Source organism: Tiliqua scincoides, chromosome 5 (assembly GCF_035046505.1).
Source record: "Tiliqua scincoides isolate rTilSci1 chromosome 5, rTilSci1.hap2, whole genome shotgun sequence".
NCBI lineage: Eukaryota > Metazoa > Chordata > Lepidosauria > Squamata > Scincidae > Tiliqua > Tiliqua scincoides.
The window spans coordinates 116,762,432-116,781,012 of NC_089825.1; the positions used below are offsets into that span (position 1 = coordinate 116,762,432).

The 18,581-nt window shown below is 43.9% G+C and overlaps 1 protein-coding gene across 1 annotated transcript; it reads right to left on the minus strand.

Annotated features, from left to right (window-relative positions):
• Positions 1–7,011: 7,011 nt before the first annotated feature.
• Positions 7,012–16,723, minus strand: LOC136653382 (vomeronasal type-2 receptor 26-like). The gene is made up of 3 exons (XM_066630286.1): positions 16,578–16,723; positions 9,811–9,890; positions 7,012–7,772 (listed from the first exon to the last, which is right to left on the minus strand). Exons 1-3 carry the CDS (start codon positions 16,721–16,723, stop codon positions 7,012–7,014), a joined length of 987 nt encoding a protein of 328 aa, XP_066486383.1.
• Positions 16,724–18,581: the final 1,858 nt, after the last annotated feature.

The window sequence follows — 18,581 nt, forward strand, 5'->3', positions numbered from 1 at the left end:
AAATGATCATGGAGTAAGATTCTCCATAGGCAACCACGACATGAGCATTGCTCATCATGACCTTATCAATTATTGTCCCTCCCTGCTGAAACACATCCAAAACTTCGGGATCAAAAGGGATTTCAGGGACTCTTTCTATGAAGCCAAAACAAATGCCACTCTGGGAAAACGCTGGAACCACCGTTTGCACAAATCTTTCTCCATTGTCGTTATCCATTACAACAATCCCAATCCACGTCCAACGGAAATGCAGAAGTAAGGAGAGAATCCCTGCATATTGAATGGTTTCATTGGGAACCATTTGATAGAAAGGGAGTCCTGGAGTTTTTTCATTCATCACTGGGGCAGGACTATAGCTAAGCTAAAAGTAAAGGGGAGGCATAAATATAGTAAGTATTTGTTGTTGGCTGGAATACTGTTTTTGCTGATGATGGTCTGCCATAAAATAACTGCTACCATTGTTAAAGGAAGAGCACCCATCCAACTGGCACCTGCAATGCAATACTTGTATGTTGTATGTCTCCATGGCAGACATGGAAAATGTCACCATTGAACCCACAAGGTCACTGGGCATTCAGCAGCAATTCTGTGCAACATTTTTCTTAAAAATGAAAATTGAACTACCTCTTGAGGTCTTCTATTTCTTGGGCATCTATTTCTGAACCATAACCACACTAGTTTTTATTCTAACTTTGAACATTTTTAAAACCATTTTTGCCCAACATTGCAACAGGAATCAAACATGTACACCTGTTGGCCAGGCAAAAATGGGTTTAAAATGCCCATCAGTTCTCTTCAAATGCATGTCTCCCCCAAGCACAAAATTTCCTCTGGAGGAATGGAGTGTGAATATTGTGTTAAATATCAAGCTTCTCAAATGAATCCTACCTGTGGAATCTTGTACATATCCAAGAGAGTTGCCATGAGAAGAGAGGTGAGTGGGTCCAGTCCCCCAATCACTGCTAGCAGGTTATTCTTGCTGTCACATAGGTAGTTGGGGACAAATGTCCCCAGTGTAGATATAAGTAGTAGTGTTGCATAATATGTCAACCTTGCATTGAAATAGCTGTCATAGATGTGGAAGCCCAGGGTGACATTGGGTAAGATCTGAGGATTTTCATTGATCTCCTTCATTGCAAACGCCAAAGCCAGGATGTGCTGGTAATTCTTAGTCACTATGCTAGAATGAGAGTTGCATTTCTTAAAATCAGGCTGATATGCCAAACTCATAAGAATATTGCTACTGTATTCTGCATCTTTTTCACCATTATTAATAATACCCTCTGTTAGTAATCCTGTGTTGATCAGCATGTAGGCAAAACAGGGTCATAAATCAAGGTGGAGGAAGTTGCTGCATGCTTGAGAGAACAATGAGCTTTGCAGAGGTTCATGTCTATTAAAATTAGGTGCTACCTAGAGGGCAAAAATAAATAAATAATGGAAATTGAGCCCTGTGCATGCATGCATGTTGCCTCTTTACTCAGGGCTAGCAGGCTGGAGGGGAGAATGGCATGCAAGCATACTTTTTATTTTAAAAAATGGCTTCCAAGGTGGGTTGATGCATGCAGCTAATAGATCCTGACACCACCACAGGTGTCACCACCGGTGCCTGCTCCCCATAAATCCTGAGACTGGCTGACAACGAAGGAATGATTGTTCTTTCAGGTCCTGAAAATGTTCCTGATTTCCTCCTGGCAAAGCAAGAAGGTGACTCCTAACTTTGTCCATGTCTCCCTCAAAAGCAGAATGTGGCTTCTCTAGGCAGCTATTACATATCTACTATGGAAATACTGCTGAATTAAACTGAAGGAGTGGGTGGAGGATAGGTTCAGCAAGGAAGATAAGACAGAGGAATTGGTCTCAGTTAGAGGTAAAGGAACAAGGAAGTTGGTAAAGGAAAGCAAGTACCTTCTGCAACCCCAAAGGAAATAAAACAAAACATGGGAATGAAAAAAAAAATGTTTATTTTTTTAGGAACTCCACCTACTTACAGAAGCTCGTTGAAAAATGCTGGTGGGCGTTCACTGAAAGCTACTGTACTAGAGACAATGCAGGACTGAGAGGTAACAGCACCAATAATGAGGTCCCCTGACTGATGACACTCATGGAATGGAGAGTATGGATCACAGACCCTGCATTTCACAATATGAGTCTTGCACACCACATGAGAAAACAAAACCAGAAGCAAGACCACTAATACCGTCATCCTGAATCCAGAGCTTTCAAAATCCAGAATCTGTTATTGTCAGCTATTTTCATGGCTGAAGACCAGAGTTTAAAATATAAATATATCAAGAATGAGGCTGGTGCATTGTGGTGTCTGTCGTTAAGTCCCTAAGGCTGCAATGCTATCCACTTTCCTGGGAGTAAGCCCTCCCATTATTTTCATAATGGGACTAACTTCAGTGTGCACATCGCTAGGGTTTTGCTATTAGTCTAGTTCTGAATGTTATAGAGTATATATACATGGTTGGCTGGCAACCTTCAGTCTCGAAAGACTATGGTATAAGCCTACAGCACCCGGTATTCCCAGGCGGTCTCCCATCCAAGTACTAACCAGGCCTGACCCTGCTTAGCTTCCGAGATCAGACGAGATTGGGCATGTATATACATATGTGTGTAGGTTTATAATCTTTCATAACCAGTCATTCACTTTGTAAGTGGCCACTGAAGCTCTATGGCAGGTTTCATAGGCAGTTAAATTAATTACAGTGCTTATGATAATTAACACATTTTTGCCCAGCTCACATTTGGTCCCTGTTATGTATATGCAATGTTGGGCAGAAATGGCTTAAACAGAGAGAAAGATAATCACTATATCTAAACCGGAAATTCCATATGGAATTGCAGTAGAACACATAATTGAGCAGAACATCTGAACAGAAATTTTCTCCTCAACTTAGCTGGAGAAGAGGTGACCCTTGGAATGAACCTTGGCAAGAAGCAGACATTTTAATAGTGAGGCCTTAACCCAGAGTCAGAGAGGAAACAAACACATTTGAGCATAGTTCAGGCCTACTTAGGATATGATCTAGTTAGTGGTGTAGCTAAAGGGGGTACAAAGCACTAGGTTTTGCGTGGAGCTTCACCAAGGCATGAAAGTGGCCCCTGTCCCTCCCCTTTGGAACCATTTCGGGCAGTGGGAGCAAGATGGAGGCATTTACCTTTTTCACCCCTCCAAAAAGCATGGGGCTTGCCTTAACTGTCTTTTTCTAGAAGGTTAGGACCAAACCATGAGTTTGCATACTGGTGAGGCAAAGGTGTTTGAGACGTTGCAATCCCCCATCTCTCATCACAGTGCTTTTTCTAATTTTTCACAGCACTGATTAGTGATGTCCTCCAAAGTAGTTGTGTTAGTTCTTGTCAGCCGAGAACCGCTCTTGACAGTGTGAATCAAATGAAAGAAATTGACTTCAGTCAATTTGATTCCAATTCAGTGACTAAATATAAAGAGGTATCAAAACCTTGAACATGGGTTGACCTATGATGGGTTGTATATGAACAGCTGCATTCTCCCTGATAATATTACAGAGTCACCACCTTAAAATAAAATAAAAAAAACTCAGTGATTGTGAATTTGCTGTTCTTTATAGTGCTTAAATAGAAATAAAAAAAGAATGATTATGACTGCAATTCTATGCACAATAACCTGAGAGTCCCATTGTATCAAATATCGATCTGACTATTTTAACTCATGCATTAATTACAGCCAAACTGTGACATGTGTCTTTGTGGGGGCCCATGCATGGAAATGTATTACTCCATTATTCTCATCCCACATATCAGCTTCCTTGGTTGACGGTATGTTTCTGGAAGCCCAATCTTATCCTTCCCCCCCCCCCCACACACACACCAATGCAGCAGCTGCCACTGCATTCTGTGGGTGGGCAGTTGCAGAGGTTTCCTCTGAGTAAGGGAACGTTACAGATGTGGCTCAAGGGGAGATCTACTTAAATCTGTGCTTTAGTCATTGCTGGCACAGGTCCACATGTCTCGTCCATTCAGCATTACATTGAGACTCTCTAGCCCAGTGGACCACTGTACAGGGCTCCTGGCAGAGCATATGCATTTTCATGCCAACTCCCTGCTGTGGATGAACCCTGGCACCTACAGGCACCATTTACCGTTGTAGGCATGTGTGTCAAAGTTCTTTTAACAGTTACACTCAGTGTGTCTGAAGTCAGGAAGTGGGTGGGTGGCATGCTGCCTGCCAGTGACATCTGCTAGACTGCTATTTCTGAGATGTGTGGCTGCCTAAAACAAAAGTGGGCACTCCCCTCAATGAGTGGCAGCACTGCTGATGCAAGGCAGCTGGCAGACTAGGGGACCATACTACATCCCTTTGAGGGGGAGGTCACAAAACCCCAAGAGCCCTATGAGGCAAGCTTCAGAGTACAATCCTCTTGGCTTCTTGCAAACATTTTACGTGGTCATGTTTCCCCATAAAATAAAATCTTGACTGCTTGGCAGCTGCAAAGACAATCCTAGAGTTAGGAAAGCCAAGTGGCCACCCCAACTCAGTGGAATGGAGAAGACAATACTCAAGACAAGGCAGTTTTAGTACAGGTATACCTCTACTTATTTTACTAAGAGCAGCTGTTTGGTGTACATTACCAGTGGCACCACTAGGAAGTGCAGGGGTGCGAACCACACCGGATGACATCCTCGGGGGGGGGGGGATTAACACCACTAGTGGCCAAAATTTGGAACTCTTGAAAAATTTGCATTTATGAATAATACCACCATGTTATACATCTTTGGAAAGGTGATTTCATGCAGAATGTAATGAAACAAATCAAGCTGGATTATCTGTATTCTATCAAAGGTTATGGCCAATTAACCCAGAAAGTCAAAACACAACTGCCGTATGTAACAAAAACTGAATTTCTTTCACTCAAAACTAACCAGTGAGAATGATTGTTCTAAGAGCCAATGATGTGTTAGTATGACACAGCAGGGAACCAATAAGGTGTTAGTTTGAGTCAGGTCTCAGTTCCATGGAACAGAACCCTTATTCAGTTGGGTGAGTGTTATTAAGTTGGCCACTGGTTTTTTGTTGGTGTCGGGGTTCCCCTCCTCCCACAGGTCCCCAGCCTACCCAGGGAGAAGACTTATGGGCCAGAGGATCAGGGAGGAAGCCGGTAGAACATGGGGCCACCTACCCATATGCTGCTTGGGCACTCCTGTGGGCGGCAAAGCGCAGCAGAGGAACACTGTACGCCGAACCCCCCACTTCTCCCTCCACCTTGGAGGAGAGAGGGGGGAGATAGGATGCAGGCCATTCGGCTGCTGCGCAGCCACCCCTCCCCCACCTTGGGGGAGAAGGGGAGCACTCCCTCACCCAGCCAGCTGGGACCTGCCTTGCCAGGCAGGGCACATGGCTATGACTTCGGGAGCCCACAACTGGACCTCCCAACATCGTCTGCAGAGCTACAGGACCCAGGTGGGCAGGGCCAGCCCACCCCCAAAGGCAGAGACCAGAGCAGAGGCAGCAGCCTTCCCAGCCCTCTCAGGAACAACCCTGGCAGCTCCAGGCGAGAGGAGGTGGAGGGAAACAGAGAGAGGAAGGGGAGGAGTTGTGGTAAGCCCAGGGGAGGGCAGGCCCAGAGACAGGCCCTTTTTGTACCATCCCTGTGAGGGAAGGGGAGGGGCCAAATGGGAGGGGTCTGCCCTACATAAACCCGGAGGCCAGGGATGACAAGGCAGTTGGGAGTCAGAAGAGCAGGCAGGAGGATCTGCTGACAGCAGCCCCTGCTCCTGACTCTGGCAAATGCTGCCAACCCAAAGAGGGGGAGCCGGGTGATACAAGCCCCCTTCCTTCTGGTGAACTAGTCTCAGGCCTCCACAAGGGGGTCCCCCTCGGAAAGGCTGGGAGGGCCCGCCCCTCCCCCCACAGGGAGGCCTCACAGTTGGTTACTGATTCTTTGGGTGACCTATACTGTTACATATTAAAATAAATAAAATTAATGGGGTTTACACCAACCTTAATGATGCCTCTGCATTTAGGCTGTGTGTATTATATTGTAATATATTTTGTATGGCAGGAGGTCCATCATAGGGGTGACATAATGAACTCTTGGACCAGGTGATGCAAACCCTAGTGACACCTCTGCAGGGTTGCAAATGGAACCAGTGTCCCTTACTCGTCCTTCATAATTCTCTAAGTTGTGGGCCTCTGTTGCCACCATAGGCAGATCCAAGGGAAGGGCCATGGGTGTGTGCCCACCTACCCCAAAGCTGTCGTGCCAGTGGGAAAGGGCAGTGGCAGAGGGTAAGTGTGGATGCATGTTGTTGTATTTTTTGGTCTCATTGGCAGCCTAGTACTTCCTTGAGGTTTTTACTATGAGCCACCTAGTATTGGGGGGGGGGCATTGTGGCTCTCCCTCCCCCCTTAACTATGACCTCCTGCTGTGCCCTCTGTCCTGACTGCTTCTCCTTTGCACTCCTGTACCTGGGAGTAAGACCCATTGAACACAATGGTACTTACTTCTGAATAGACCTACTCAGTGACTTTTAGGCTCCATTGCCGTCCCCTTGTTTTCAGGCTCCATGGCTGGACAGCGCCTATCAGCCAAAGGTCTGCCCTCCTTCTGGAGCCTCGTCCCCTCCCCCCATTAGCCAATATTTTTTTAGAGCGGCAAGTTGATTTGCAACTCTGGTGCCTGAAACATTTTGGTGCAGACAGCAATGTTGCTGCACTGAGCAGTTCTACTCAGAAGTAAGTACCATTGTGCAGCCTAAAAGTCCTTATGAATTGATGCTTCAGGAGGGACAGAGAAAGGCATAAGAAAAGGTGGGGTGAACACAGAGAAACTTGGAGCAGTAAACGAGTTGGTGAAAAGAAAACTTAAGTCTAATTTTATTTTCCCTATGGACAAAAGGGAGAGTTTTTCCCTGGACATGTCTGTAAGGATTTTTTTTAATTTTTTCATTTTTTTCTGAGAGAAAAAAAAAAATACATTGAAGAACTCAATACAAATAAGAAAGGAAATTTGGATTAGATTGGAAGCATTAGGTTCTTCCGATTTTTCTTCTTATGAGTTGTTCCTTGTTGTTCAAGTTTGGTCTCAACAAAATAATATAACATTTGGGGAAGAAAATGCAACCCAGCAACCCAGCACTGGAGATCAAGATAGAGAAGATCTCTACAGCTACCATGTACTTTCCCTTAGTGCTCAGGTAGGTTGGAACAAAAGAGAGCCAAACACTGCAAAAGACCAACATGCTGAAGGTGATGAACTTGGCTTCATTGAAACTGTCAGGCAGCTTCCTGGCAAGAAATGCCACCATGAAACTGACAAAGGCCAGGAAGCCCATGTAGCCCAGGACACAGTAAAACATGATCACTGACCCCTCATTACATTCCAGCACAATTTCTTCCACCATGGAGTGCTGGTCAACGTCTGGAAATGGGGGAGAGGTTGCTAGCCATGCCACGCAAATGCCTGTCTGAATAAGAGAGCAGGAAACAACAATGGAGGTGGCCAGTCTTGTGCCCACCCACTGCCTTATCCTACTTCCAGGTTTGGTTGCCATGAATGCCAGAACCACCGTGATGGTCTTTGCCAGCACACAAGAAACAGCCACTGAGAAGATGATGCCAAAAGCAGCTTGCCGGAGGAGACAAGTCACCATCTTGGGTCGATTAATGAACAGAAATACACAGAGGAAGCAGAGCAGGAGGGAGGCGAGGAGAGTGTAGGTGAGATTTTGGTTGTTGGCTTTGACGATGGGAGTGTTGTGGTGCTTGAGAAATGTTCTTAGTACCAAAACTGTGATCAAGGAAAAGGAAAAAGCAAAGCCAGTGAGAGTGATCCCCAAAGATTCTTCATAAGACAGGAAGCTGATCTCCTTGGGAATACAGAAATCCCGAGTTTTGGCTGGATATGTTTCAGTCGTGCATTTGAAACAGTCATTCACATCTGCAAAAGAAAACATGGTGTTTTCTTTGAAGAAACACAGCACAAATGCAGCAACCTCCTACAACTCTTTCTTTCTCATATATTTAAGTTAGAGGGTTCATTTGATGATGATGGTGAGCAAGGACAGCACAATGTCCTTGCTCAAAACACATAGACAAACAGGCCTTGCTGAGGGAGAGTCAGCATGGCTTCTGTAAGGGTAAGTCTTGCCTCACGAACCTTATAGAATTCTTTGAAAAGGTCAACAGGCATGTGGATGCGGGAGAACCCGTGGACATTATATATCTGGACTTTCAGAAGGCGTTTGACACGGTCCCTCACCAAAGGCTACTGAAAAAACTCCACAGTCAGGGAATTAGAGGACAGGTCCTCTCGTGGATTGAGAACTGGTTGGAGGCCAGGAAGCAGAGAGTGGGTGTCAATGGGCAATTTTCAGAATGGAGAGAGGTGAAAAGCGGTGTGCCCCAAGGATCTGTCCTGGGACCGGTGCTTTTCAACCTCTTCATAAATGACCTGGAGACAGGGTTGAGCAGTGAAGTGGCTAAGTTTGCAGACGACACCAAACTTTTCCGAGTGGTAAAGACCAGAAGTGATTGTGAGGAGCTCCAGAAGGATCTCTCCAGACTGGCAGAATGGGCAGCAAAATGGCAGATGCGCTTCAATGTCACTAAGTGTAAAGTCATGCACATTGGGGCAAAAAATCAAAACTTTAGATATAGGCTGATGGGTTCTGAGCTGTCTGTGACAGATCAGGAGAGAGATCTTGGGGTGGTGGTGGACAGGTCGATGAAAGTGTCGACCCAATGTGCGGTGGCAGTGAAGAAGGCCAATTCTATGCTTGGGATCATTAGGAAGGGTATTGAGAACAAAACGGTTAGTATTATAATGCCGTTGTACAAATCGATGGTAAGGCCACACCTGGAGTATTGTGTCCAGTTCTGGTCGCCGCATCTCAAAAAAGACATAGTGGAAATGGAAAAGGTGCAAAAGAGAGCGACTAAGATGATTACGGGGCTGGGGCACCTTCCTTATGAGGAAAAGCTACGGCGTTTGGGCCTCTTCAGCCTAGGAAAGAGACGCTTGAGGGGGGACATGATTGAGACATACAAAATTATGCAGGGGATGGACAGAGTGGATAGGGAGATGCTCTTTACACTCTCACATAATACCAGAACCAGGGGACATCCACTAAAATTGAGTGTTGGGCGGGTTAGGACAGACAAAAGAAAATATTTCTTTACTCAGCGCGTGGTCGGTCTATGGAACTCCTTGCCACAGGATGTGGTGCTGGCGTCTAGCCTAGACGCCTTTAAAAGGGGATTGGACGAGTTTCTGGAGGAAAAATCCATTATGGGGTACAAGCCATGATGTGTATGCGCAACCTCCTGATTTTAGGAATGGGTTAAGTCAGAATGCCAGATGTAGGGGAGAGCACCAGGATGAGGTCTCTTGTTATCTGGTGTGCTCCCTGGGGCATTTGGTGGGCCGCTGTGAGATACAGGAAGCTGGACTAGATGGGCCTATGGCCTGATCCAGTGGGGCTGTTCTTATGTTCTTATGTAATGTGAAATACAGCCCAATTACCCCTTGGGTCTCCCACCTCTGTCCAATTAAAGAAAAAAGAAGAGCCACTTACCATGCTCCTCACATGGTTTATTCAATTGCTGAAGTGCATGGGATTTCTACCTATGTTTTAATGGGATCATGCAAATGATGGACGTCCTTTGTTTGTTCAGTTCAAACAAATCAAACTTGAATCGCACATTCATGACACTAGCTTGATAGACCTGCAGTCACTTGTAAGATATGGAGCAGCATGTACTATTCCCTGAGCCAGTCAGGGAGACATGGGTTTTAAGCTGATAAATCTGTGCAGGCTACTTCTTACCCTTCTGACTTGAAATCTTCCCTTCTGGACAGGGGATGCAGTCATAGCAGCAGAAGGGCTCCCCCTCCTTCACTTTCTTGCTGGAACCAGGTGGGCAGCTTTCAGAACATATAGAATGAGGCTGTACCTAGTCTCCAAATGAAAGAGAACAATGAGTCATCAATAATGGAACTGACATTCTAAAGGTGCTGGGGCATTTTCATATTTCATTCTGCATGGGAGCTGTTATTCCATGACACTCCTCTAGGGCCATGTAGATCAGGCCCAATGCATTGGTGCTTTTCAATGATTATCAGCTGATTGGAAAAAGAAGGGCTACAGTGGCGGGGATGTGTGTGAATGATATTCAAAGAGGGTTTCAAAGATATAAGAAAATTTCTGCAATCATAAAACAAGTCGTTAAAATTATAGAGGAAAATTATAAGATATTCCGACTCAATCTGTGGAAGGTTCAGATAATCATGTCTGCTGGCCTCATCCACTGTCTGATTAGTTACTAGTTGACGGGACTTTCAAACCAGTCCAATATGGAAAACTTCTGAAAAAAGGACAGGGAAAATGTGAGTGTATTAAAGGTCACTCTCTTCTCTGCACCTCACTGCTCTCCCTCCCCAAATCAACTGTGGGAAGAAACAAAGAGGAATTCTATATAAGTTACTGTGCGGGTCTAAAACAGGATCTGGAATATCCTACCTGGTTAAACCATCTGTGCCAGATGATTTCATTCTCACTGATGGTGAATGCCTGGTCTGGAGGAGCCTGGGGGTCCACACTCCCAACTTTCACTCTCTGAAAGGATTGGTTGGAGGAAACAACCCAGTTGATGATGTCAAATCCAGCTACTAACTCTCCATTTTCATCAAAGGAAAAGGTGTCCCCTGCACTGTTGTTAAATGAGACCCCTCTCAGAAAGCGATGAAGCTAGACCAGAAAGGAAATATACCAGAATTTCGAAGCGCATTTACACAGCATTGTGTTGAATCCTTCACAAGGAGAGATACACAAACATCTGCTGTGGAAGACTGCATGTTTCATTCATTTTAGAGATCTAGCCATGCTTCAGATATTTACACCAAGTCCGGATTATTGCCAATAAATAATATTGAATTTTGCAGCAGAATGTCAGCTGAAATAAATATATTTTCACTGCTTTCTAGAATGTAATCTGTGATGGAGCTAGACGCAACTCACCCAAAAGGGTATTTCACACTTTGGGTATATTGCATACGTGGTCCAATGTCTTATGCCACCCCCACCCCCAAAAAAACATCTGATGTTGATGGGAAACATTACCCTTGTTTTAGCAGATGCTAGCAAATGGCCAGACCAGTAATGTGGGTATTACAGAACTGATGGCAAGAAGGCCGCACTTGTCATTTGGACCACATATACGCACACAACTCCTTTTCTGCCAAAATAAATAAATAAATCCACAGAGTTCATTGCTCCAGATATGAATGGAGACCTATCCACTCCATTCTATTCTTTTGTGCAAATGCAAGTGAAGTTATTAAACCTCCAAAATGCCGATTAATCCTTCCATTCCCAAATCCAGCTGGAACATCATATTTGGAGGAGCCCACCTCAGGAAAAAGAGTGTTTCTAAAACAAAGAAAAAAACTTCACAATTCCAATATCTCACCCTGGTCTCAAACTAAGCTCCAATCTAGAATTAATCCAGCAGCCAGCAACTGTTACCCTGCACATGCTTGATCTTGTCTGATCTCGGAAGCTAAGCAAGGTCAGGCCTGGTTAGTACTTGGATGGGAGACCACCTACGAATACCGGATGCTGTAGGCTTATACCATAGTCTTTCGAGACTGAAAGTTGCCAACCACCATCCAACTAGGAACCACACTCTCATCCTGCAGGGAAACATGGCATAACCCTGCAAAGATCCTTGGACTTTCTGATTAACAGCTCAATTCTGAAGGCGGCTCCGTTGAAGGGTGCAGCAGTGCCAAAGCGGCTACAGTTGCATCCTGCGGCCACACAGCAGATGCCAGGGGTCTCCTCAGGGGAAGGGGACTTTCATTCCCTTCCCGTGGGGAAAGGCCCAAGCCCTGCAATGGGGCTTTTCAAGTCTGTTCCAGCTATTTTGGACTTCTGTATCTAATGGGGCAGAGCCCCGCCAGTCCTGCCTCCCTCCTGCCCCACGTCCTCCCCTGTCCCATCCTCCGCCACTATCTTCCCACCCTGGAACACTTCCCCCCACCCCGATGAACTATACCACTACCAGTAGCTCGTTCCTTACTCTGGGTGGTGTGTGATTGGTGCTGGGATCAGTACTGACTAGCGATTGGCTGGCGCAACCACTGATTCAACACAGGTGGTCACACCCGTGGCCTGCAGCACATTTGCGACATCCATGTCTGACTGTACACCTGCGCTATGAGTTCAGGATTGGGCTCTGACTACCCCATAGGATTCTGTGGAGAAGAATCCTGCACATATTTTTGGCATTAGAAACTGAAGTTACTGATTCCACTGGGCATCTCCTTGTCCACTGTCCTGCCTTGCTGTCCTTCTGGATCTTTGGTGCTGCATCAAGTCAACCTCCTTTCAGCCTCCATCTGAGAACCAACATGCCAGCTGGCACCCAGGATCAGTAGCATCCCACAACCCTTTCTCTTAACCTGCCACAAATGTTGATGCTGAAGATTCAGTCTTTCTTTGTCCATGATTTTTCTATGTAGGACTCTAAATGAAGACATGGCATGTAAAGCATGAGCCACAGCATAGACAGCACTGTAGATGCTGTAACTGTGGCCAGTCATCCTCATTTCAAAAAAGGGACCAGGAAGGTTCTCCAGCTTCTCCTCCCCTGTGCAAATATCTCCCTTCACTGGACCCAGGACCGAATTTGGGAACACACAAGCAAAAGCCTGTTGCCAGAAGTCCCGGATGAAGCCATCTCCCTTTGTGTTGGAAGGGTTTCTGTTCTCGATGAAAGGATGGAATCCTGGTAGATCATTAGAGTGAATTGTGAAAGCAAGAGCACCATTGATTATTTCTGTAGTCCAATTCCTTTGATAGACAAATGAGGTGAGCTCCATCTGGGCTGTCATGATCCAAACTTTACCATTTGGTTGATTGGTCACACCTTCCTGTCCTGATAGATATGGCAGCCATCTCAAGAATATCATGGAATAAGATTCGCCATAGGCCAATACTACATTGGCTTTGTTGCTCATGATAAGATCATGAATTTTTGCCCCGTGAAGCAGCATGTATTCGACTTCTGTGATGGAAGAAAATAGGAGACTTTTGGCTATGAAAGCAACACAGATACCACTCTTGGGAAACAGTGAAAACACAGTTTGCACAAATCTTTCTCCATTGTCAGTATCCATAGTAAGGATTCCAATCCATGTCCAGTGGAAATGCAGAAGTAAAGAGAGAATTCCTGCACACTGGAGGTCTTCGTTGGGGACCATTTGATAGAAGGGAAGACGTGGGGTTTTGTCCTTCATTAGTGGAGCAGGACCATAAATCAGCTATAGAGTTGGGAGGTGGGAGAACAAAAGCAACTGTATCATTCGGTTCACTCCCAAGTATTCTAAGCACCTCAGATATATTACTGATCTCTTCTTGTTTGTTTGTGTTCTGACTACTATTAAATAATCAATAATCACCCCAAACAATAATTGATAGATCTTTATTGGAGAGTGCCCTGTCTGCAGAGACACAGCAAACTGTAAGCCCTTCAGTGTTCCAGGATCAGCCCCCCTTCCTTATTTCTTCCAGCATTTATTTATCTTCTGGCTCAAGCATAAAAAAGTGTGGATTCAATTAATAACTCCTCACGCAATAATAATATGAAAATCATTTTTGGAAGGGTTCCCTGGCTCTTTGACTCTCTACTGCTTTTATCTTCCCTTCTCCACATTTTATTCTGACCTTTCAAAGTCCAGGCTGCTGTCCTACCAAGATTTTGCTTTGCCTAAAACAATAGATGGTAGGACATTTTATTACTAACCGAGAGAAGCCATTTAACAGTGTAATGTTTTAATCTGGTAAATATAATTTGGAGAATTATATATCAATACAGTACAATTCTTACTATAACTGATTGCCACGTGGCAATGCACATGGCATTTTATTCATTTAAAATGCATATAGTGTATTTCATTGGTTTTCATATCTCTCATTTGTTTCCATTTCCCATCTCTTTCAACAGACACTCGACTGCTGGAGAATGAGAAATTGCCCATTCATTCAATGAATTTATGTGGGTTTAGAGACATATAACCCAGAATGTGTTACATGACCCCGTTTTTCTTTTAAAGAAAAAGTAAAAACAGACGTGAAAGCACAAGGGTGGCAAAGCAAGCCAGAGGGGCTTAGGCTGTTGCCGCTTCTTAAGTTAAAATCACAATTGAAAAACAACAGAATGTGTTTTTCCCCCAAATTTAAATTGTGCGTGCGTGTTTTTGGATTGCAACCATCATGGGTTCAAATCTCTGAAGTCCTCCCTATTACTCCTTTGCAGATTCACTCCATTTTAACCACCATAATGCAGTATTTATATTAAAAACAGTAGCAACCATGTCATGTGACTTGAGATTGTTAATGTCAAGTTTGTCTGCAAGAAAGCAAAGCTTTCCAGGCACCCAACAAACTGAAAAGGTTGCTGGAGAGGAGAGAATCCATATCAGGATTGGAAAAGGAACCCTTCCCATCAACCATTTCCTGGGATCTTGAGTGCTTAGGTGATCCAAACACTCTAGTGAGAGTTCAAGACACAGTGGATCTATGAAGTTGGCTGGTTGAAAATAAATCTTTGGCATTATAAACATGGAGTTTTGGGGGTTAAAAATCAAAATTTCTCATTCAAATGAGCTTTCTTGAGGAAGAAGAAAAAAATTAGCTGCTAGGATTTCTAAATGAATAACTCAAATATCATTTCTAGTTTTTTTCTAACATTTATTATTATTATTATTATTATTATTATTATTATTATTATTATTATTATTATAGGTATTTATAAACCACTTTGCAACAAAAAGTTCACAAAGCAGTTTACAGAGGAAATCAAATAACTAATGACTCCCTCTCCCAAAATGGCTCACAATCTAAAAAGATGCATAAAGAACACCAGCAGACAGCCACTAGAAAAGACACTGCTGGGGTGAGGAGGTTGTTTGCTTTCCCCCTGCTAAATAAAAGAGGAGCACCCACTTGAAAAAGTGCCTCTTACCCAGTTAGCAGGGGTTTAATTAGCATGGGGTTACTTTAAATTAATAAGGGTCACCTGATTAAATCCACACATTTTTGCTTCCAGATTACCAAATATGTCTGGAAGGACAAAGAAAATATGAATGAAACATTACATTTTTATTCACTGTACATGATCCGACATATCCTACCTGTGGAATCTTGTAAATATCCAAGATGGTGGCCACATGAATGGAGGTCTGTGTATCCAGTCCTCCAACGACTGTAATCAGGTTGTTCCTGAGTTCACATACGTAATTGGGGATAAATCTTTCCAGTTTGGATAGAAGTAACATTGTAGCATGATAAGTTGACTTTGCAGTGAAATAGTTGTCATAGACTTGGAAGCCCAGGGTGACATTGGGTAAGAGCTGAGGGTTTTTATTGGTCTCCTTTATTGCAAAGGCTAAGGCTAGGACATGCTGGTAATTCTTAGGCACGACACTAGAACAAGAGTTTTATTCCATTTCAGAAGGAGATTTCACTCACATTTAAATGGCTTTTTCAGAACTGTACTATATCGTGTATATTCATAAGAACTATCTGAACCAAAATCATTCAGTGGCATGATTTAATGGTACCAGTGAGAGTGATGTGCTAATCATGCACTAGAGCCAGTTTCCAACAACTGTGCCATACAATGAGCTGTAAAGAAAATTAAATTTAAACTATTTGGGGATTGTCCCATCTTCATTTCAGGAGCAAGGAAAGACTTTTGGAGGTGTCTTTCATTCCTACCATGCAAATCTGATCAAACAAAATCTACTGTAATGGAAGCCAAATCATAGTGGTGTTAGGAAGAGTAGAGAGTGAAAATTAGAAACTGGATGGACCTTTATAAAAATGAATAAACTTTGTAAGAAGGTTTTGTTTATAAGAAAGGTTATGATAAGTTATAATAACCTTTGTGAAGTTTGGACATGGCGGAAAAGTCAATCCCAGCAATGTGCTAAGAACTGAGAACATGTTTCCGAGCAACATCCTGTACCTAAAGGATGGATAATTTGAAGAAGTACTTTTTTTTCTGTCCCAGATCTATTACACTCTAGTGTTCTGGGAGAAGGAAAACCCTGCTCTCTACCTATTTTCTCCACTCCATGTATAATGTCAGTCTGCACATCACATTCCAATATGTGAGCTGATCTTGCTCAGCTTGCTCATTTCATGAGATCAGGGGCTGAGCCCATGGGCAGCTCATTGGTGCCTGGGGTCTTGAGAGTAGAGCCTAGCCAAGCAGGAAGTAGCATGACAAGGACTGTCAGCCTGTCCAGTTCAGGCACATTTATTGGGGGTAAATTTCTATCATGAGATTTCTTCCCTATTTACCCCTTTACTGTACTAAAAAACCTTTTTCATAAGGAAGTTGCTAAAAAGATACAAATGCTCATTCTACCACTGCTCCCACATATAGATCTAGATTTCCTAGATCTTATGAGGGGATGCATTTATTTTTCATTCCGTGGAATTCCTCTTTTCAGTGATTCATTCCAACCCCCCCCCCCCCCACTGAATATGAAAACACCAAGAAGATACCAATCTTCACTCCTTACTTAACTTCTTCCAACGACGGTGGTGGCGGCTCTTTGATGAAGTCTGTTGGATCAGAGATGATGAAGCTGTGAGAGGCAATTCCACCAACCACAACATCTCCAGAGAGATGATATTCATGAAGTGGAGAGTGCGGATGCTTTATCATGCATTTAACAATGCCAGCCTGGTATACCAGCTGAGGATGAATCAGCATCAATACCACAAATGGCACCATTCCAAATGCTCTCCTGTCTGGATGTGGAATAAGGTGCACTGCAATAACAGTGAATGAAATGCTCAATGTGCATAACTGATAGTATAAAGGCTGTACTTGCAATAGTGCGTAGTATGAGAAAACAAACTTGGATCCTCCTCTGTTCCTTGTCCTTACCCCAAAGTGCTGCCAAGTGCCATCTGTGTCCTTGTTTTGCTTGAGGCCATGGAAATTCCACAGAGCCTTTCAAGAAGTAGCAGCCTTAATTAAAGCACTCAAGATGATTGAAGGGGAAGGTCGCGGCAATTCCATGTCCGGCATTCCCTAGTGAGTTGTAGAAGAAAACATGCTTGTGTATGAATGAACTTTTTCATTTTCACTTAGTTTGGTAGGAAGGGACACTTGGGATCCAAATGATCAACAGCAGGTAGAGGAACCTTGATGTATCAAGGATAATTCCCTTGAGAAATTCTTCAGCTGGTCAATGATGGAACAGGTAAGGCCTGCCTGGCTGCTGTCCCCTTGCACACAGCACTTGGCAGCCAGGCTCCATGTGGATGTAGGCAAACCTACTGATCTGGGCACACCCATTGATATTATATATCTAGACTTTCAGAAGTCATTTGACACAAACCCTCACCAAAGCCTCGTGTGAAGTCTCCATAGTCATGAATAAGATATCATGGACTACCTCTCATGGACTACTAACTGGTTGGTAACCAGGAAACAGAGAGTAGGTGCCAATGGACAATATCAGCATTGGAGAGAGGTGAAAAGACTTGATCTTGGGAAAAGTGCTTTTCAACTTCTTCATAAATGACCTGGAGTTGGGGGTAAACAATGAGGTGGCCAAGTTTGCAGATGACACTTAGGTTTTCCAGGTGATGAGGTTGAGAAGGAATTTTGAAGAGCTCCCAAATAATCTCTCTTGATTAGATGAATTGGCAGCAAAATGGCAGACATGTTTCAATGTAAGAAAGTCTAAAATGATGCATATTGAAGCAAGAAATCAAAATTTCACGCATATGCTAATAGGTTTTGAGGAGTATGTGGTGGCTCAGGAGAGAGGTCCAGGGTGCTTGTGGAAAGCTCAATGAAAGGGTCAACCCAGTGTGCTGCTGCTGTGAAAAAAAGGCCAATTCCATGTTCAGGATCATTAAAAGAGGGATTGGCCAACAGTATTATGCCATTGTACAAGTCAATGGTAAGGCTACATCTGGAGTATTCTGTCCAGTTCTGGTCACCACATCTCTAAAAGGATATAGTGGAAAAGGTGCAGAAGGGAGTGACTAAATTGAATAATGGACTGGGGTATTAGAGGAAAGGCTACAGCATTTGGGGTTTCAGTCAAAAAGGAAGGTGCCCATGGCCCCCCACAGTTGCCTTCTTCCTAGACTATAGCACCAAAGGCTGAGGTCGTCTTTCATAAGGGAAATGCTCCAGTCCACTAATCATTTTAGTCACCTCTTTCTGCACCTTCTCAAATGTGTGAATGAAACAACATGAGTGAGACATATACAATTATGTATAGGATGGGTAGAGTCAATAAATGCAAGGGAGTGGCAAGAGGACATGGACATCTTGTTGTCTTGAGTGCTCCCTGAGGCATCTGATGGCCCACTGTGAGAAAGCTGGACTAGTTCACCCTAAATTTATGTATTTATCATATTTCTACCCTGCCTCTCCCCCCCCCCAGAAGACCTAAGGCAGCAGATCCTTTAGCCTGATCCAGCAGTGCTCTTCTTCTGTTCTGATATGAAGCAAGAGTCAGAAGGAGAACTAGAGCTGATTGCAAGAGACTGCATGACTG